The 14,430-nt window shown below is 40.2% G+C and overlaps 1 protein-coding gene across 1 annotated transcript in view; it reads right to left on the reverse strand.

The window, feature by feature from the left end:
* Cstf3 (cleavage stimulation factor subunit 3) overlaps nt 1-14,138 on the reverse strand; it is an 88,189-nt gene extending 74,051 nt beyond the window's left edge. The window contains exon 1 of the mRNA XM_038331057.1: nt 13,937-14,138. Coding sequence (XP_038186985.1) covers nt 13,937-13,963 — 27 coding nt within the window. The 5' untranslated portion in view covers nt 13,964-14,138. The remainder of the gene's footprint in view (nt 1-13,936) is intronic.
* Between the last annotated feature and the right edge of the window lie 292 nt (nt 14,139-14,430).

Below are 14,430 nucleotides of genomic sequence, written 5' to 3' on the forward strand. Positions count from 1 at the left end.
AAAGATTGATTAAACAAAGAAGGGCCTGTAGATTTGGCTCAAAGTCAGTTAAGCCCTGATTTGCATTCAATGAGAACTGGAGTAAGATCCCAGCACTCACCTCAAAGGAACAGGCAGAGAATTATACTCAGCACTCCACAGGCAACATAGGCGCAGGCACACAGCCACCTGATGGCCTGAGTTAGATCATCAGGACCTTCGTAGTGGAGGGAGTGACTCTTCCAAGTTGCCCTGACCTCCATAAAGCACCCACCCACCCACCCATATACATAAATAAAAAATTAAATGTAACAGACTTTTACATTTAAAAAAATAGATATAAGATATGGACTTCTTTTAACTTTTCAGTAGCATAGTTCATGTACACAATAAACCCAATAATATACTAAATTTGTTACTAAAAATTAGGATAATCCTTTTATCCCCCAGTATTAAGATCTGTGCCCTTTGAAGGAAAAATGACTGTTGATAAAACAAACAAACAAAACATACAACACACACACAAAACGAACAAACAAGCCAAACCAAAAAACACTGCCAAGATTTTCTGTTGTTTGTTCATTTTGGAGTTTGATAAAAACCAAAGTTATATATTGTAAGATATAATAAGTACATCAAAAATGTTCTAGTGGTCAGTTCAATACAAGCTATTCTGATTATTTATGTCAAAGCCATGGGTGATGTAGTTATTATAGCTAACACTATTACTCTAGGTTTTGGTCTATATTAATAATACAAGAAAGGGCTGGGGAGACTGAGTAGACAGTTCAGTGCTGAGCAAGTTTTGAGGAGCTGAGGTCAGATTCTCAGAACCCACATAAGGCCAGAAATGATAATACCAGCACTCCTATGGCAAGATGGGAAATAAAGATCTGATAATTCAACAAAATCTCCAGTGCCAGTCGCAAACAAACAAACAAAAGACCTTGGGCTGAGATGCTAGACAGGAGAGATGATGGCTTGGCACAGCAATTTAGTGTTTACTGCTCTATGAAAGCACCAAACTTTGGGTCACGGCACCCACAACGGGCATCTTATGAATATCTATAACTCTAGTTTCAGAGGATCTGACTACCTTTTCTGGCTTCCAAAGGCACCAGCATATACACACACAGCTTGGGGGGGGGGGGTTGTCAGATAAATAAAATGTTAAAAGAAAATGCTCAGAGATTAGCCTGAAAATTCTATACACAAGCAATTGTAGGAACAGCTGCAATTCTACTTTCCTCTGTCCGCTGATGAAATGTTTGTAATCTATATAGATAATTCTCAACTGCATTAACAACAGAAGGTAAGATTTCAGGTCTGTTGCTGAGGGGCGAGCTAGATGCCACTGCAGGGCCTTGAGTGTCCTGAATTCTTACTAGGTTAGTGAATATTCCACATGTAAATTCTTTGAGATTATCCTCATCAGTCCCTTCCATAAAGGTATCAATAGAAACCCTGACACTCAGCAATCAGAAAACCAGCACAGGGAGATTTATGGGCTGACAATCAGCAGGAGCAAAAGTTGTGGCCAAGTCCCACAAGCTCTCACACTGTATCTGGGAGGAGGTAGAGAACCCTCCAGCTCCAGCATTAACAGTAACAGCGACACTTGTGAAATTCACATCCAATAAACAATTCAGAGCAGTCAAACAAACACACCGGCCACAATGAAAGCTATCCAAAATGGTTACAAGTACATGCCCTGCTTACTAGTTATGGCCACATTCAAATCCCACAACAAAAACCTTATCTTCAGTTATGAGCCCATAGGTAGCCAAGTTAAAAGCTACTGGGTTTTTTTTTTTTTTTTGGAAACAGGGTTTCTCTAGGTGGCCTTGAACTCAGAGAGAATCCCACCTCCAAGTGCTGGGATTAAAGGCATAAGTCACCATCACCCAGCACTAGCTAATCTTAAAATTATAAAAAGACAACCAGACAGTGTGTGCCTCATATATTAATTCGATATGAGACTTACAAAGTCATCTATAAAACACACTTGGGAAAAAAAAAAAAAAAAAAACTGCGGTGAATCTGACCAAGTCTCAAATCCAGTGATTTCCAGAAATTATATTCTAGAACAGAGAAACAAGCTAAAGTGCAATCAGCAAAATACAGTAAGAAAAAAGTTGTGGTTTTTGTTTTTCTTATTTTGCCACCACCCATCTAAGAGCTACATTTTTGTCTTCTGTGCTACAAAAAACAAACAAACAAACAAAAAACCCTCAAGTTACCTAAGATATGGAAAAAAGAAACATGTTAGTATAAATCTGGTCAAAAAGACTGTGACAAGGAAGGTCACAGGCCTTAGTGAGGAAGCTACAATTATTTTGTTACGTGGACAAGATGTACCTGCCAAAATGCCTTCTAAATAATTATGTTTATGTCCATATATTAGTACTGCTGGCAGGTTTGTCATAAAAGCTTGTTTGTAGTAAGTGGCAATCAATTATCAGACTCAGAATTGGTCAAAGTGGTTAAGAATAAGTGACTGCTGAAATTTTTTTTTTTTTTTTTTTGGTTTTTCGAGACAGGGTTTCTCTGTGGCTTTGGCGCCTGTCCTGGAACTAGCTCTTGTAAACCAGGCTGGTCTGAACTCACAGAGATCCACCTGCCTCTGCCTCCCGAGTGCTGGGATTAAAGGCGTGCGCCACCACTGCCCGGCGAATGTTGAGTTTTAAATTGGACATCTACATCATCTTCCCCACAAGGTTCCCAGAAAACTTCAGAAGAGGGAGTGGTAGAGCACTTCCCAGTACTTGTAAGGTTCTGTGTACAAACTCAGCACAAAGAAACACCTTAAACATCAATATCTATGTTTTGGAAATGTACTTTATAAAAAGAGAAAAAGAGGGCTGTGGCTGTTTTGTGCAAAGGGTAATCAAACTTAGGCATTGTGCTTGCTGTTCAAGAATTCTACTACAGAGCTGCATTCCCTAACCAATGGTTGCACATTTGGATGATCTTTTAAGCATTGATTGAGCTGAGGGGTTGGAGAGATGGCTCAGGTAAGAGCCCTGGCTGCTCTTCCAGAAGACCTGGGATCAGTTCCCAGCATTCACATGGTGGCTCCTAATCATCTCTTCACTCCAGTTACAGGGGATCGATCCTATGCCTTTGGGCCTCCAGAGGTACCAAGCACAGGCATGGCACCAATCTACATGCAGACAAAACATTCATATACATAAATATACATAAAACAAAATAAAAATTTCTTTTGTAAGAAGAGATATGGGTATTCTGACTTAACAATAGACCATTTGTCTAGCAAGCTTGAGCCTCAGATCTCAAGTAAAATATAAGTATTCTTTAATTCCTTAGATTTTTTTATGTGTATAGATATTTCCCCTGCATGTATGTCTGGGTACTATATGCATGCAGAGCCCACAGAGGCAAGATGAAGACATTGGATCCTAAAGAACTAAAGTTTTTGGTTTTAAAGACTGACTGACTGACTGATTGATTGATTGATTGATTGATTATACAGTGTTCTGCCTGAATGTATGCTTGCAGGCCAGAAGAGGGCACCAGGTCTCATTGTAGATGGTTATGAGTTACCATGTGGTTGCTGGGATTGAACTCAGGACCTCTGGAAGAGCAACCAGTGTCCTTAACCTCTGAGCCATCTCTCTAACTTCTACAACTGAATCCAGGTCCTCTGCAAAAGCAACAAGTGTTCTTAACTGCCAAGTTGTCTCACCAACTCCAACAGATAATATTTTTTAAAAAGAATAATGAAGGCTTGGGTATATCTCAGTGCTAAAGTATTTGCCTAGCCATGAATGAGGCCCTGAGTTTAATTTCCAGCACCATAAAAACAAAAATAAATGAGAACACAAGAAAAATATGCAATTCTTTCTGTTCCTACTAAAGAGGTAAAAGACTGGAGGACATAGCTTTCCCCAAATATTTTTCCCCAAATAAATTCAGGGTAAACTGGAGTGGTGTTACATAGGAAATATAAAGTAAAATTGAAATAGAAATTAGCTTAGGCAGGCAAACTGTCACAAATTCAAAGGCCAGCCAAGATTACATGAAGAGTTATAGGAAACCCTGGGCTGTGCACATACATACAATTAAAGAAATTGACTTTATCTAAGTGCTACACATCAAAAATATGGGGGAGGAACTGTAGAGATGGCTCAGTGGTAAAAGCACTTACCGTCCTTCCATAAGTACCAAGTCCAAATCCCAGAACCCACACCAGGCAACTAACAACCACCTGCAACTCCAGCTCTAGAGGGATCTGAATCCTCTGAGCCCCAAGTGCACTTGCACTCATACGCACAAACACAATGCACATACACATAACTAAAAATAATTTAAAATCAAAGCTTTAATATGAACAAACCAAGCATGGTGACATAGGCTTTTAATCCCAGTACTTGGAAGGCAGAGGCAGGTAGATCCCTTGGTTTTAGGCCAGCCTGGTCTACACTGTGTGTTCCAAGATAGGATAGATAAGACTACATAGACACACTGTCTCAAAATAAACACATATACATATGAATTAAGGGGGAAAGGATATCATAAAAAAGATGGGAAATTAAAAGGAATTAAATCTATGCTTGGATAATAAGTCTTGCCTGTGACCAATTGAACAAGCACAGATAAGCCTCGATTCCCATTTTAAAATACGTATTTTCTATTGAATGTACTAACTATAGTTAGGAAGAATTAAGGAAGAAAATCAGTAAGATATTCTCATATTCTGCAGTTTTACCACTTATTTTTATCAAATATATGTATTTAAAAGCAATTTATAGCTGGGATGATGGTTCACCCTTGTAATCCCAGCACTTGGGAAATTGAAGCTGGAAGACTGAATTCAAGGTCTGTACTACGAGACTATCAGGGAAATGAATTTAAAGACATTTATCTGCTTCCCCATAATTCTGAGGTTTACAACCTTTCATTTTCTTAAAATCACCAAGTACATGCTATTTTCTTTCTTAGTAAGTGTTTTAAATGAAGATTCTCAGTTCATTAACAGAATCAGAAACAGCAACCTGAAATTATGGCAGACATATATTATTTTCATAAAGGACATAAATAATTGTGACAAAATGGGTCCTGAACTCTGAGAAATAGTAAATGATACATCTTAGTCAATATATTTTAGTCAATGTGGTATACCACAGACCAAATAGAACTATAATGGTGTTGAAAAATTCCACCACATTTAAGTTTAGTGACTTATTTTTTTTTTGGGGGGGGGGGGGGGGTTGAGACAGGGTTTCTCTGTGTAGCCCTGGCTATCCTGGAACTCACTCTGTGGGCCAGGCTAGCCTAGAACTCAAGCAACCCTCTTGCCTCTGCCTCCCAGGTGCTGGGATTAAAGGCGTGCGCCACCACTGCCAGGGCTCATTAGTGACATCTTGACCACCAATTTCAATGCATTACTGGTGTTAGAAGTGATGCTGGCTAGTGTAAACAAAGGTCTGGCACATATAATTACACACAGTACATAACACTTTATAGTAACTGGGTTGTTCCTTAAATAGTCACACTATTTTTAATTTATTTATTTTTATATTTCACGTGCATTCATGTTGTCTGCATATATGTCTCTATGAAGGTATTGGATCCCCTGAAACTGGAGTTACAGGCAGTTATAAGCTGCTACATGGCTACTGGGAATTGAACCTGGGTCTCTGGAAGAACAGATAGTGCTCTTAACCACCAGCCTCACTCACTCACTCTCATATCTCTCTCATCTCTCTCTCTCTCTCTCTCTCTTTCTCTCTCTCTCTCTCTATATATATATATATACACACACACATATAATAAAATATAAATAAAAATATATACATTTAAAAATATTTATTATGTATATAGTGTTCTGCTGCATGTATGCTACAGGCTAGAAGTGGACACTAGATCTCATTATAGATGGTTGTGAACCACCATGTGGTTGCTAGGAATTGAACTCAGGACCTCTGGAAGAGCAGTCAATGCTCTTAACCTCTGAGCCATCATCTCTCCAGCACTACAATGTTTTTAATCAAAATATATAACATAGAATAACACATATTCATTATTTTTCAGTGATAAAAAACTTAAAATGTGCCAAGTGGCAGCAGCGTATACCTTTAACCCCAGCACTTGGGGCAGTCTGGCTGGGGCAGGGTTGGGGAAAAAGGATGAACAACTTAAAAAGTAAGGTGTAGCCAGGCATGGTGGAACATTCTCAGGTAGCAGAAGGTGGATCACTGAGTTTGAGGTCTATGTGATGAGTTCCAGGCCAGTCAGAGCTACAAAGTGAGACCCTGTCTCGAACAAACGAAACAGTAAGATGTATAGCATACCTTTGATGTGAACACTAGAGAGACAGAGGCAGGTAGACCTCTGTGAGTTCCAAGTCTGTTGGGACTACAGAGTTAAACCCTGTCTTGCTCAGAAAGCTGACACAAGATGAGAAGTTTCCGGGCAGCTTCGCTACATAGCCAGAAACTCTCAAAACAGTTTACTATATAACAATATTATTCAGGTATGGTGGCTTATGCCTATAACAAAGCACTTAGGAGACTGAGTGAGGCAGAACAGCCTTGAGTTTGTGGTCAGCCTAAACTACATAGTGAGCTCCAGGGTAACCTAGGTTACAGATTAAGACCATGTCTCACAAATAAAGCAAAATGTATTTTGACTAACATGTTTGAGGCCCTGGGTTCCATGCCCAACACCATGGAAAACACCAAATAAACCAACTAGTATGCCCCCATTAGGCCAGGAAACAGCTCCTTTCTTTCTACTTTCTTCCTTTCCCCACTTGTTTTTGGGTCCCCACCTGGGAAACTTAATGCCCTATGCATGCCAGGGAAGAACCCTACCATACTCTCATAGCAATGCTCTTCACTGCACCACTTCCTCTTGCACTTTATTTTTATTTTACATTGTTTTGTCCAATGTGCCTCTTAGAGCAGCAGATTAATAGGATTCTGCCATTAACTTAGACCAATAAACTTACAGGCTATAAATATATATAGTACACATATACCCCCTACCACAAAACCCCAGGCTGCAACATAGTTAAGTATGATCACTGTACAATATTCTTGTTTAACACAACAAAAATCACTTCAAGAATACAATGAAACATGACTATTATCTAAGTCTATCTGTTCGGAATACATTTTCCAAATATCATGTATCCATGAAATATAAGTTGGTACCAAACCCAAATGATCCTTAAGGTTTTGCTAAAATACTAAGAAAACAGCATATAGTATAAGTTTTTTCTCTCTGCAACCTTCTAAAAATAAAAATAGGCCCAACGGGGTAGTGTACACCTTCAATCCCAGCACTTGGGAGACAGAGGCAAGTAGATCTCTATAGACTTTGAGGTGAGCCTATTTCTATATAGTGAGTTCCACGCTAATCAGGAATATATAGTGAGACCCTACCTCAAAAAAAAGTAACTAAATAAAAATAGACAAAGGCAGCATTCTATGACTTTCTTGGAGTAAGTACAAGCTTAACTGAGCCAACTTACATACTCAATGAATAAAGTATATCTCAGGATGAATGTCACATTTAGAATTAGATGCCAGTTTGGTCCTATGTTCCTTTGCCAATGGAAATGAACTGTGTCCAAGAAAAGCAGTCTGTATCACATAGCAATAACCCCTCCAATTTTTCAAAAAAAAAAAAAATCTTATTCAATTTAAAAACTTTAAAAAGAAATCTAGAAATAAGGTGTTGTTGAAATAAGAATCATGCTCACTTCTTCATACCCTAGGAAGCAAACCAAACAAATACAAAAAGCTGGGGATGTAGCTCTGTGGAACATGAGCTAATATAAGCAAGGTTCAATGCCCAGCAATGCAAGAAAATCACCATTAAAAAAAAAAAAAAAAAACCAACAAAAAAAAAATCTTGGGCAAAGCACCTGTTCAGTAAGAATGATGCCCAAAGATCAATCCACGATACTACCAAAAAAGAAGAAAAAGTCTAGCTTGTGGCAGGCACACACCTATAATCTAGCATCTGGGAGGGTGTGGGTCACCCGTGGAAAAAGAGAAAATTTTGAGCTGTGGATAGGTCTTTAATTCCAGCACTTGGAAGACGGAGTTCAAGGCTAGCCTGAGCTACCAAAGACCCAGTTACAAACAACAAAAGAAGGAAAACAAGCCAGGCGGTGTTGGTACACACCTTTAATCCCAGCACTCGGGAGGCAGAGGCAGGTGGATCTTTGTGAGTTCAAGGCCAGCCTGGTCTACAAGAGGTAGTTCCAGGCCAGGCTCTACAGTGAAACCCTCTCTTGAAAAACAAAACAAAACAAAAAAAGAAGGAAAACACAAACACAAAAAGCAACCTTTAGAATTTGACCAACAAGGCTCATCCAAAAGTAGCCAAGATATTGGCTCACTAGATTAAGTGGTACATTAAAAAACAGAAGAACATAATTTTTGTGATTCTAATTTTATTCAATATTTACAGAATTATCTATCAATAGTTTAAATAGCTGGGTAAGTTAGTATATACTTAGAATCTCAGTACTCAATGCTCATGAGTTCCAAGCCAGCCTAGATTATAAAGGCACTCTACCACTAAATAAACAAAAATCCTTACTAATTTGATCCTTTTTTAGATCTCTTCTCATACTGTTGCCAACAGTCCAAACAAAATGACCCAAATTTACAATTGGATTTTGTTTGAAAAGAAATGCAGATATGGGATATGGTGGAAAAGTTCAAAACCATGAACAGTTTTTGGCAATAGTAATGAACAGATACAAACACATGAATACTGATTTTGCCATTCCACCTGAGATATACATTCTTTTTTTATGACCAGAAACAACCTAATGCTCAACAAATACAATTTTTAAGAGTTCCTTTCAAAAGAAAAAAAAAATCAAAAGGACAGATCTAGTACCCTTAGGAACAATTCTTGCCAAATAGTCGATTTTCCCCAAGAAATATTAAAATCAAACCTATTTACCTACTCAAAATTGTCTTATATTAAATATAATTAAAACAGAAGAGAACATAGAAAAGGCTATAGCAGAGAAGTTTTATTAAACACATAAAAATAATTGGGCTAAAAATACACTGTCCAACATATTTGGTTATCCTGCTTTCTTCCCCTCACATCTACCTTGACTTTTAAATTATTTGGTTGACTCGGTGGTGGCTCATGCCTTTAATTTCAGTGCTCAGGAGGCAGAGACAGGTGGATCTCTGTGAATTCAAGGCTAGCCTGGTCTACAGAGCAAGTTCCAGGACAGGCTCCAAAATAAGCTACAGAAAAAACCTGTCTCAAAAAACGAAAGAAAATAAAATCCACAAAATAACTACAGAAGGATGCTTTGCTTATTCTTTCTTCATTTCTTTCTGAACAAGACTTGCTATATATAGTTCAGACTAGACTCCACCCAAGATCCTCCTACTTCAGTTTTTTGAATGCTGGGGTCACTACTGTGTGCCACCATGAATGTCTCTTAATAGTTTTCAGTTCTGTTTAGGCTTTCTTACCAATACTTAAGGATCATTTTTTAAAAAAAGATTTCATTTTTTTGCCAGGTGGTGATGGCACACACCTTTAATCCCAGCACTCCGGAGGCAGAGGCAGGCGGATCTCTGTGAGTTCAAGGCCAGCCTGGTCTCTAAGAGCTAGTTCTAGGACAGGCTCCAAAGCTACAGAGAACAGAGAAACCCTGTCTCAACAAAACAAAACAAAAAAAAAAAAAAAAAAAAAAGATTTCATTTTCAGTTATGTGCGTGAGATGTGGACAAGTACCTAAGAAGGCCAAAAGGGCATCAGATCCCCTGAAGTTCAAGTTATAGGTGCTTGTGAGTCTCTTACAACAGCAAGCATTCTTACTTTCTCCAGATTTCCACTGGCCATTGTCTCAAACAGTAAGAACTGTGCAGCCAATTCACATTTAAAATCCTATCATACTTTTAAAGTATAATTTAATTACTACGTTAGCTAAGGAAACTGAGATTTACTTCAATGCAATGAAGGCAGAGGAAGGAAAAGAGCAGCTCTGTGATAAATACGTCACATAATATTTCTCTTGATGCTTGCTTGAAAAGTACCACTCAATGTGTAAAAGCCATTGGGGGTGGGGGTGGAGTATGACTCAGTGGTACGGAGCCTGAGTGACTCAATTACTGATCTTGCAAAGGACCCAGGTTTAGTTTCCATCACCCAGATGGCAACTTAAAACTGTAACTCATTTCCAGATCAAAGACCCCCTTCTGACCTTCTTGGGCACCAAGCAAACCACTCATACACTTAAAAAAATTAAAAGCCAGGGTCAGAAGATGGTGTTGCATACTTTTAGTCCCAACATGTAGGAGGCAGAAACAGGCGAAATCTCTGAGTTCTAGGCCAGTATGGTCTACAGACCAAGTTCCAGGACAGCCAGGGCAGTTACACAGAATAGTTCAATCTCCAGGACCTACAGAATAGGCAAGAACTGACTTTTAAAGATTGCCCTCTGGGGGCTGGAGAGATGGCTCAGAGGTTAAGAGCATTGCCTGCTCTTCCAAAGGTCCTGAGTTCAATTCCCAGCAACCACATGGTGGCTCACAACCATCTATAATGGGGTCTGGTGCCCTCTTCTGGCCTGCGGGCATACACACAGACAGAATATTGTATACATAATAAATAAATATTTAAAAAAAAAAAAGATTGCCCTCTGACTTCCACCAAGACACACACACCCTACTACATATATATTTATTAAAGATGTGGTTAAGTTTCTCTGTGTAACAGTCCTGGTAGTTCTAGAACTCACTGTGTAGACCAGGCTGGCCAGAAATCTGCCTGCCTCTGCCTCCAGGGTATTGGGATTAAAGGAGTGCACCACCACCATCCGGCTAATGTATTCTACTTTATGCAAGATATTTAACTTCAAAATTATCAAGACTGAGAATAGACCTAACTATAAATTCTCCAAGAGTAAAAGATCTATTAAATGACACCACCAAGAACTCCCCAAACAAAATCTCAGAAAATGAAAAAAATAACTCTTTTCAAACAGATAACGTAGGTGAGGAAGGCGCAGGCTAATAGGAAGAATGTTTATGAGATAAGCAAATTCATAAATACAAGATTCAGTGTTTTACTTAAATTTTGATTTGTTTGGTCTTTTTTTTAGTTTTGTTTTGGGTTTTTGTTGTTATTGCTGCTGTTGTTTTGAGACAAAGTCTCTTATAGCCCTGGCTGCTTTTAAACTATGTCGCCAACAATGACTCTGAACTTCTGATCCTCTGGTCGCCCTCCAACTCCTGAGTACTGGGATTATACATCTTCACCACAAAACCTGGCTTAGGCAGTGCTCAGGATCTACCCTGGGTTGGATTCCAGAGCCTTGGACTACACAGCCACTCTTACCAACTGTGAACATTCCCAGTCCTATAAATCACATTCTTGGGGCAACGACAAATTTGAATATAGATTATGTTAGAAATACATCATTATTGAGCCAGAGGCACTGGAGAGAACCTAGGATCCTAATTGAAGGTGAAAATTTAAGGTCATCATCAGCTACAAACTGAGTTTGAAGCCAGCCTATCCTCAAATTTGTACAAGACCCTATCTCGAAAAAATAAAACAGATACGGTATAACTAGATTTTGAGTGGGTTGATGGTATGGTAGTTATGTAACATCATTAATGTCACTGTACAAGAGAATATTGAAATAGTGTGAATGGAAGTATGATGTCAACTTTCAGAGAAATATGTATGGAGAAAGAAAATGTCAAGGTTAGAGGTATACATTTGTAGTAGAGGGTATGCCTAACATGAGCAAGATCCTTGATTTGAGCCACAGAACTATCACATATAAAAAATACATGTGTAAGCACACACAAACATACCCACACATATATAATACATACATGAGTATGACAAAATCTATAGCCATTGCTGGGTTCAATGAAATTATAATAGGTGCTCATAAATTTTTCCTTCAACTTTTTTTTTGTTGTTGCTGTAAACTAAGGAGACAAGCCTGGTGTGGTGGCCTTATACATATAATCTCAGCACTCAGAATTCTGAGGCAAAGGGACTGAAGTGAGTTCAAGGTCAGCCTGAGTTAGAGTGTATTCCCAAATTAAAAAAAAAAAAGGCTGCCTGGTGCACCATCTTTATCCTACCATTCAACAAAGCAGAGCCAGTATCTCCATTAATCTGAAGTCAGCCTGATCTACATAGCAAGTTCCATGCCAGCCCTGCCTACATAGTGACACTGTCACAATACAGTGGGTTGGAGGATTAAGTTTTATAAGTTTGAGGCTATAACTGCGGTTGAGGGCTTCCCTGAATGCACAAGGCCCTGGGTTTAATCTCCTGCTGGGGTGGAACAAGATTAACACAAAACAAAAAGCCCACAGTTCTAGAAACAAAATCATGACAATACTTTTGTCTTTATAATTTTATATAAATTTTAGACACATCCAATATTTGCTTCACTTTCAGAAAACAAAAACTAGCCCAGAAAAAGAGTAAAGAAACCGTTTTGATAAGAGTTCAAAAGAAACTGTAAAGTTGGGCATCCCAACTTTAGATAAAATGCAAAAGTACTGCCAAGATTTCAGGGATGAATTCGGCCCTCAAGCAAACTTGAGTTTTGCTCCCTTTCCCAAAGTAATTTATAGTTTACCCACACTTCATTAACAGTCTTATTTTATGTGATCCATTAACCTCCATATAGTTTCCACATGATAAACTGGAGACTTGAAAAAAAATAAGCGTATTTCGTTGCTACAGCAACAGAAAATTTAGAACTTTGCAAGACTAACTTTCTTTTAAAAAATATACTAGGAAGCCAGGCGGTGGTGGCGCACTCCTTTAATCCCAGCACTCGGGAGGTAGAGGCAGGCGGATCTCTGTGAGTTCGAGGCCAGCCTGGTCTGCAAGAGCTAGTTCCAGGACAGGCTCCAAAGCTACAGAGAAGCACTGTCTCGAAAAACCACACTAGGATCAAGATCTAAAAACACCTCTTTCATAAAATCAGGATTGCTTTTTCTTTTATTACAATAAAAGGCAAATACTATCCTACGAAATTCAGGCTATAAAAAAGTAAAAGAACCCGACGTAGAGATGCACGTAAGTATTCCCAGCCAATTCTAGCACTGAAGAGGCAAAGAAAGCAAGACTGTCACTAGGTTGAACTATACAGTAAAACTCTGTCTATAAAATGAAGACAGCAAAAGGGGGGCTGTCTCATAGCAAAATGTCTGATTTTTTGTTTGTTTTTCAAGACAGGGCTTCTCTATAGCTTTGGAGACTGTCCTGGAACTAGCTTTTGTAAACCAGGCTGGCCTCGAACTCAGAGATCCGCCTGCCTCTGCCTCCCAAGTGCTGGGATTAATTAAAGGCGTGCGCCACCACCGCCCGGCTAAAAATCTGGTTTTTAAAACACGTAACTATCACTCATATCTACCATTCAAACAGCTGGTGCTTATAGGGATCAAAGCACATTTCCTGTTTTCAATTTCTCAAATCCTGCAATGTTTGCGTAGCCGCAAAAGCAAAAATAAAGTGTTCCTAGACGAGAGGGGAAAAAAGGGGGCGAGAGAAAATCCACAGATTTCTCCCCAAAGCTCGGCACAGCCATGCTCTGCTCCTGGACCGCGGCTTTTTCACCTTCGCTCTCTCGGGGGCCTAGTTTTCCAGAATGCTTTCGTTTTTATTTCTGGGGGCAGCAGACCGGGAAGCAAAAGTGGGAAATCTTGCCGTGGCAGGTACACACGCCAAAGTGGTTTCAACTCAACAGTCCAGACCGAAGAACTGCGGCGGACGGGGCGAAGCAACCTCAAACTATTGTCTGAGTCAAATGCTTGTTTATAGGAACGCCACGGAAAACCAGGACTGGAGGACCCCACGGGTGCTCCCAGCCCGCCAGAGCCCTTGCTCACGCGAACCCGGCTGGGGGGTCCGCACGCACAGGGCCCGAGAGAGAAAGAGGTCTGCACGAGGCCCCGCCGCTCCTCACCTGCTCCGCGGCTGCGTCGCCTGACATGGCCTCGGGGGACGACAACGGACACACCTGCCGGCAACGGGAAGCTGGAAAGGAAAAATGAAGCTAACAAAACCCCCCCGAAAGCCAGCAACACTACCCCTGCCCCGCAGAGCCGGAACCGCCACGGGAATCGCCACCGCCCACTCAGATATGAATTAAAATGGCTGCGCCCCAGCCGGCTGAAGGGTGGGAGGAGTTTGCGTATTCACTTCCGGGACAATGGGCGTGGCTAAGGCGCGACACCCGGATTCTTAGAGGCGCGCAGGCGCAGAGCAAACCCAGGGGGCGGGCTCAAGGCGTGAGCTATCGTCACGGCCCGGAACTGATGACGCCGCGGCCCAGATTTCCGAGGGAAGCCGGAAAGATGCCGCCTATTGGTCTGGGATCTCCCGCGCTTCTTGGAATTGAATTCCTGAGTTGCAGAGTCGGGCTCCTCCCTGTGGAAACCTGACTGCCAATCAGTTCAG

The sequence above is a fragment of the Arvicola amphibius genome, chromosome 5 (assembly GCF_903992535.2).
Source record: "Arvicola amphibius chromosome 5, mArvAmp1.2, whole genome shotgun sequence".
In the NCBI taxonomy this organism is placed as follows: Eukaryota; Metazoa; Chordata; class Mammalia; order Rodentia; family Cricetidae; genus Arvicola; species Arvicola amphibius.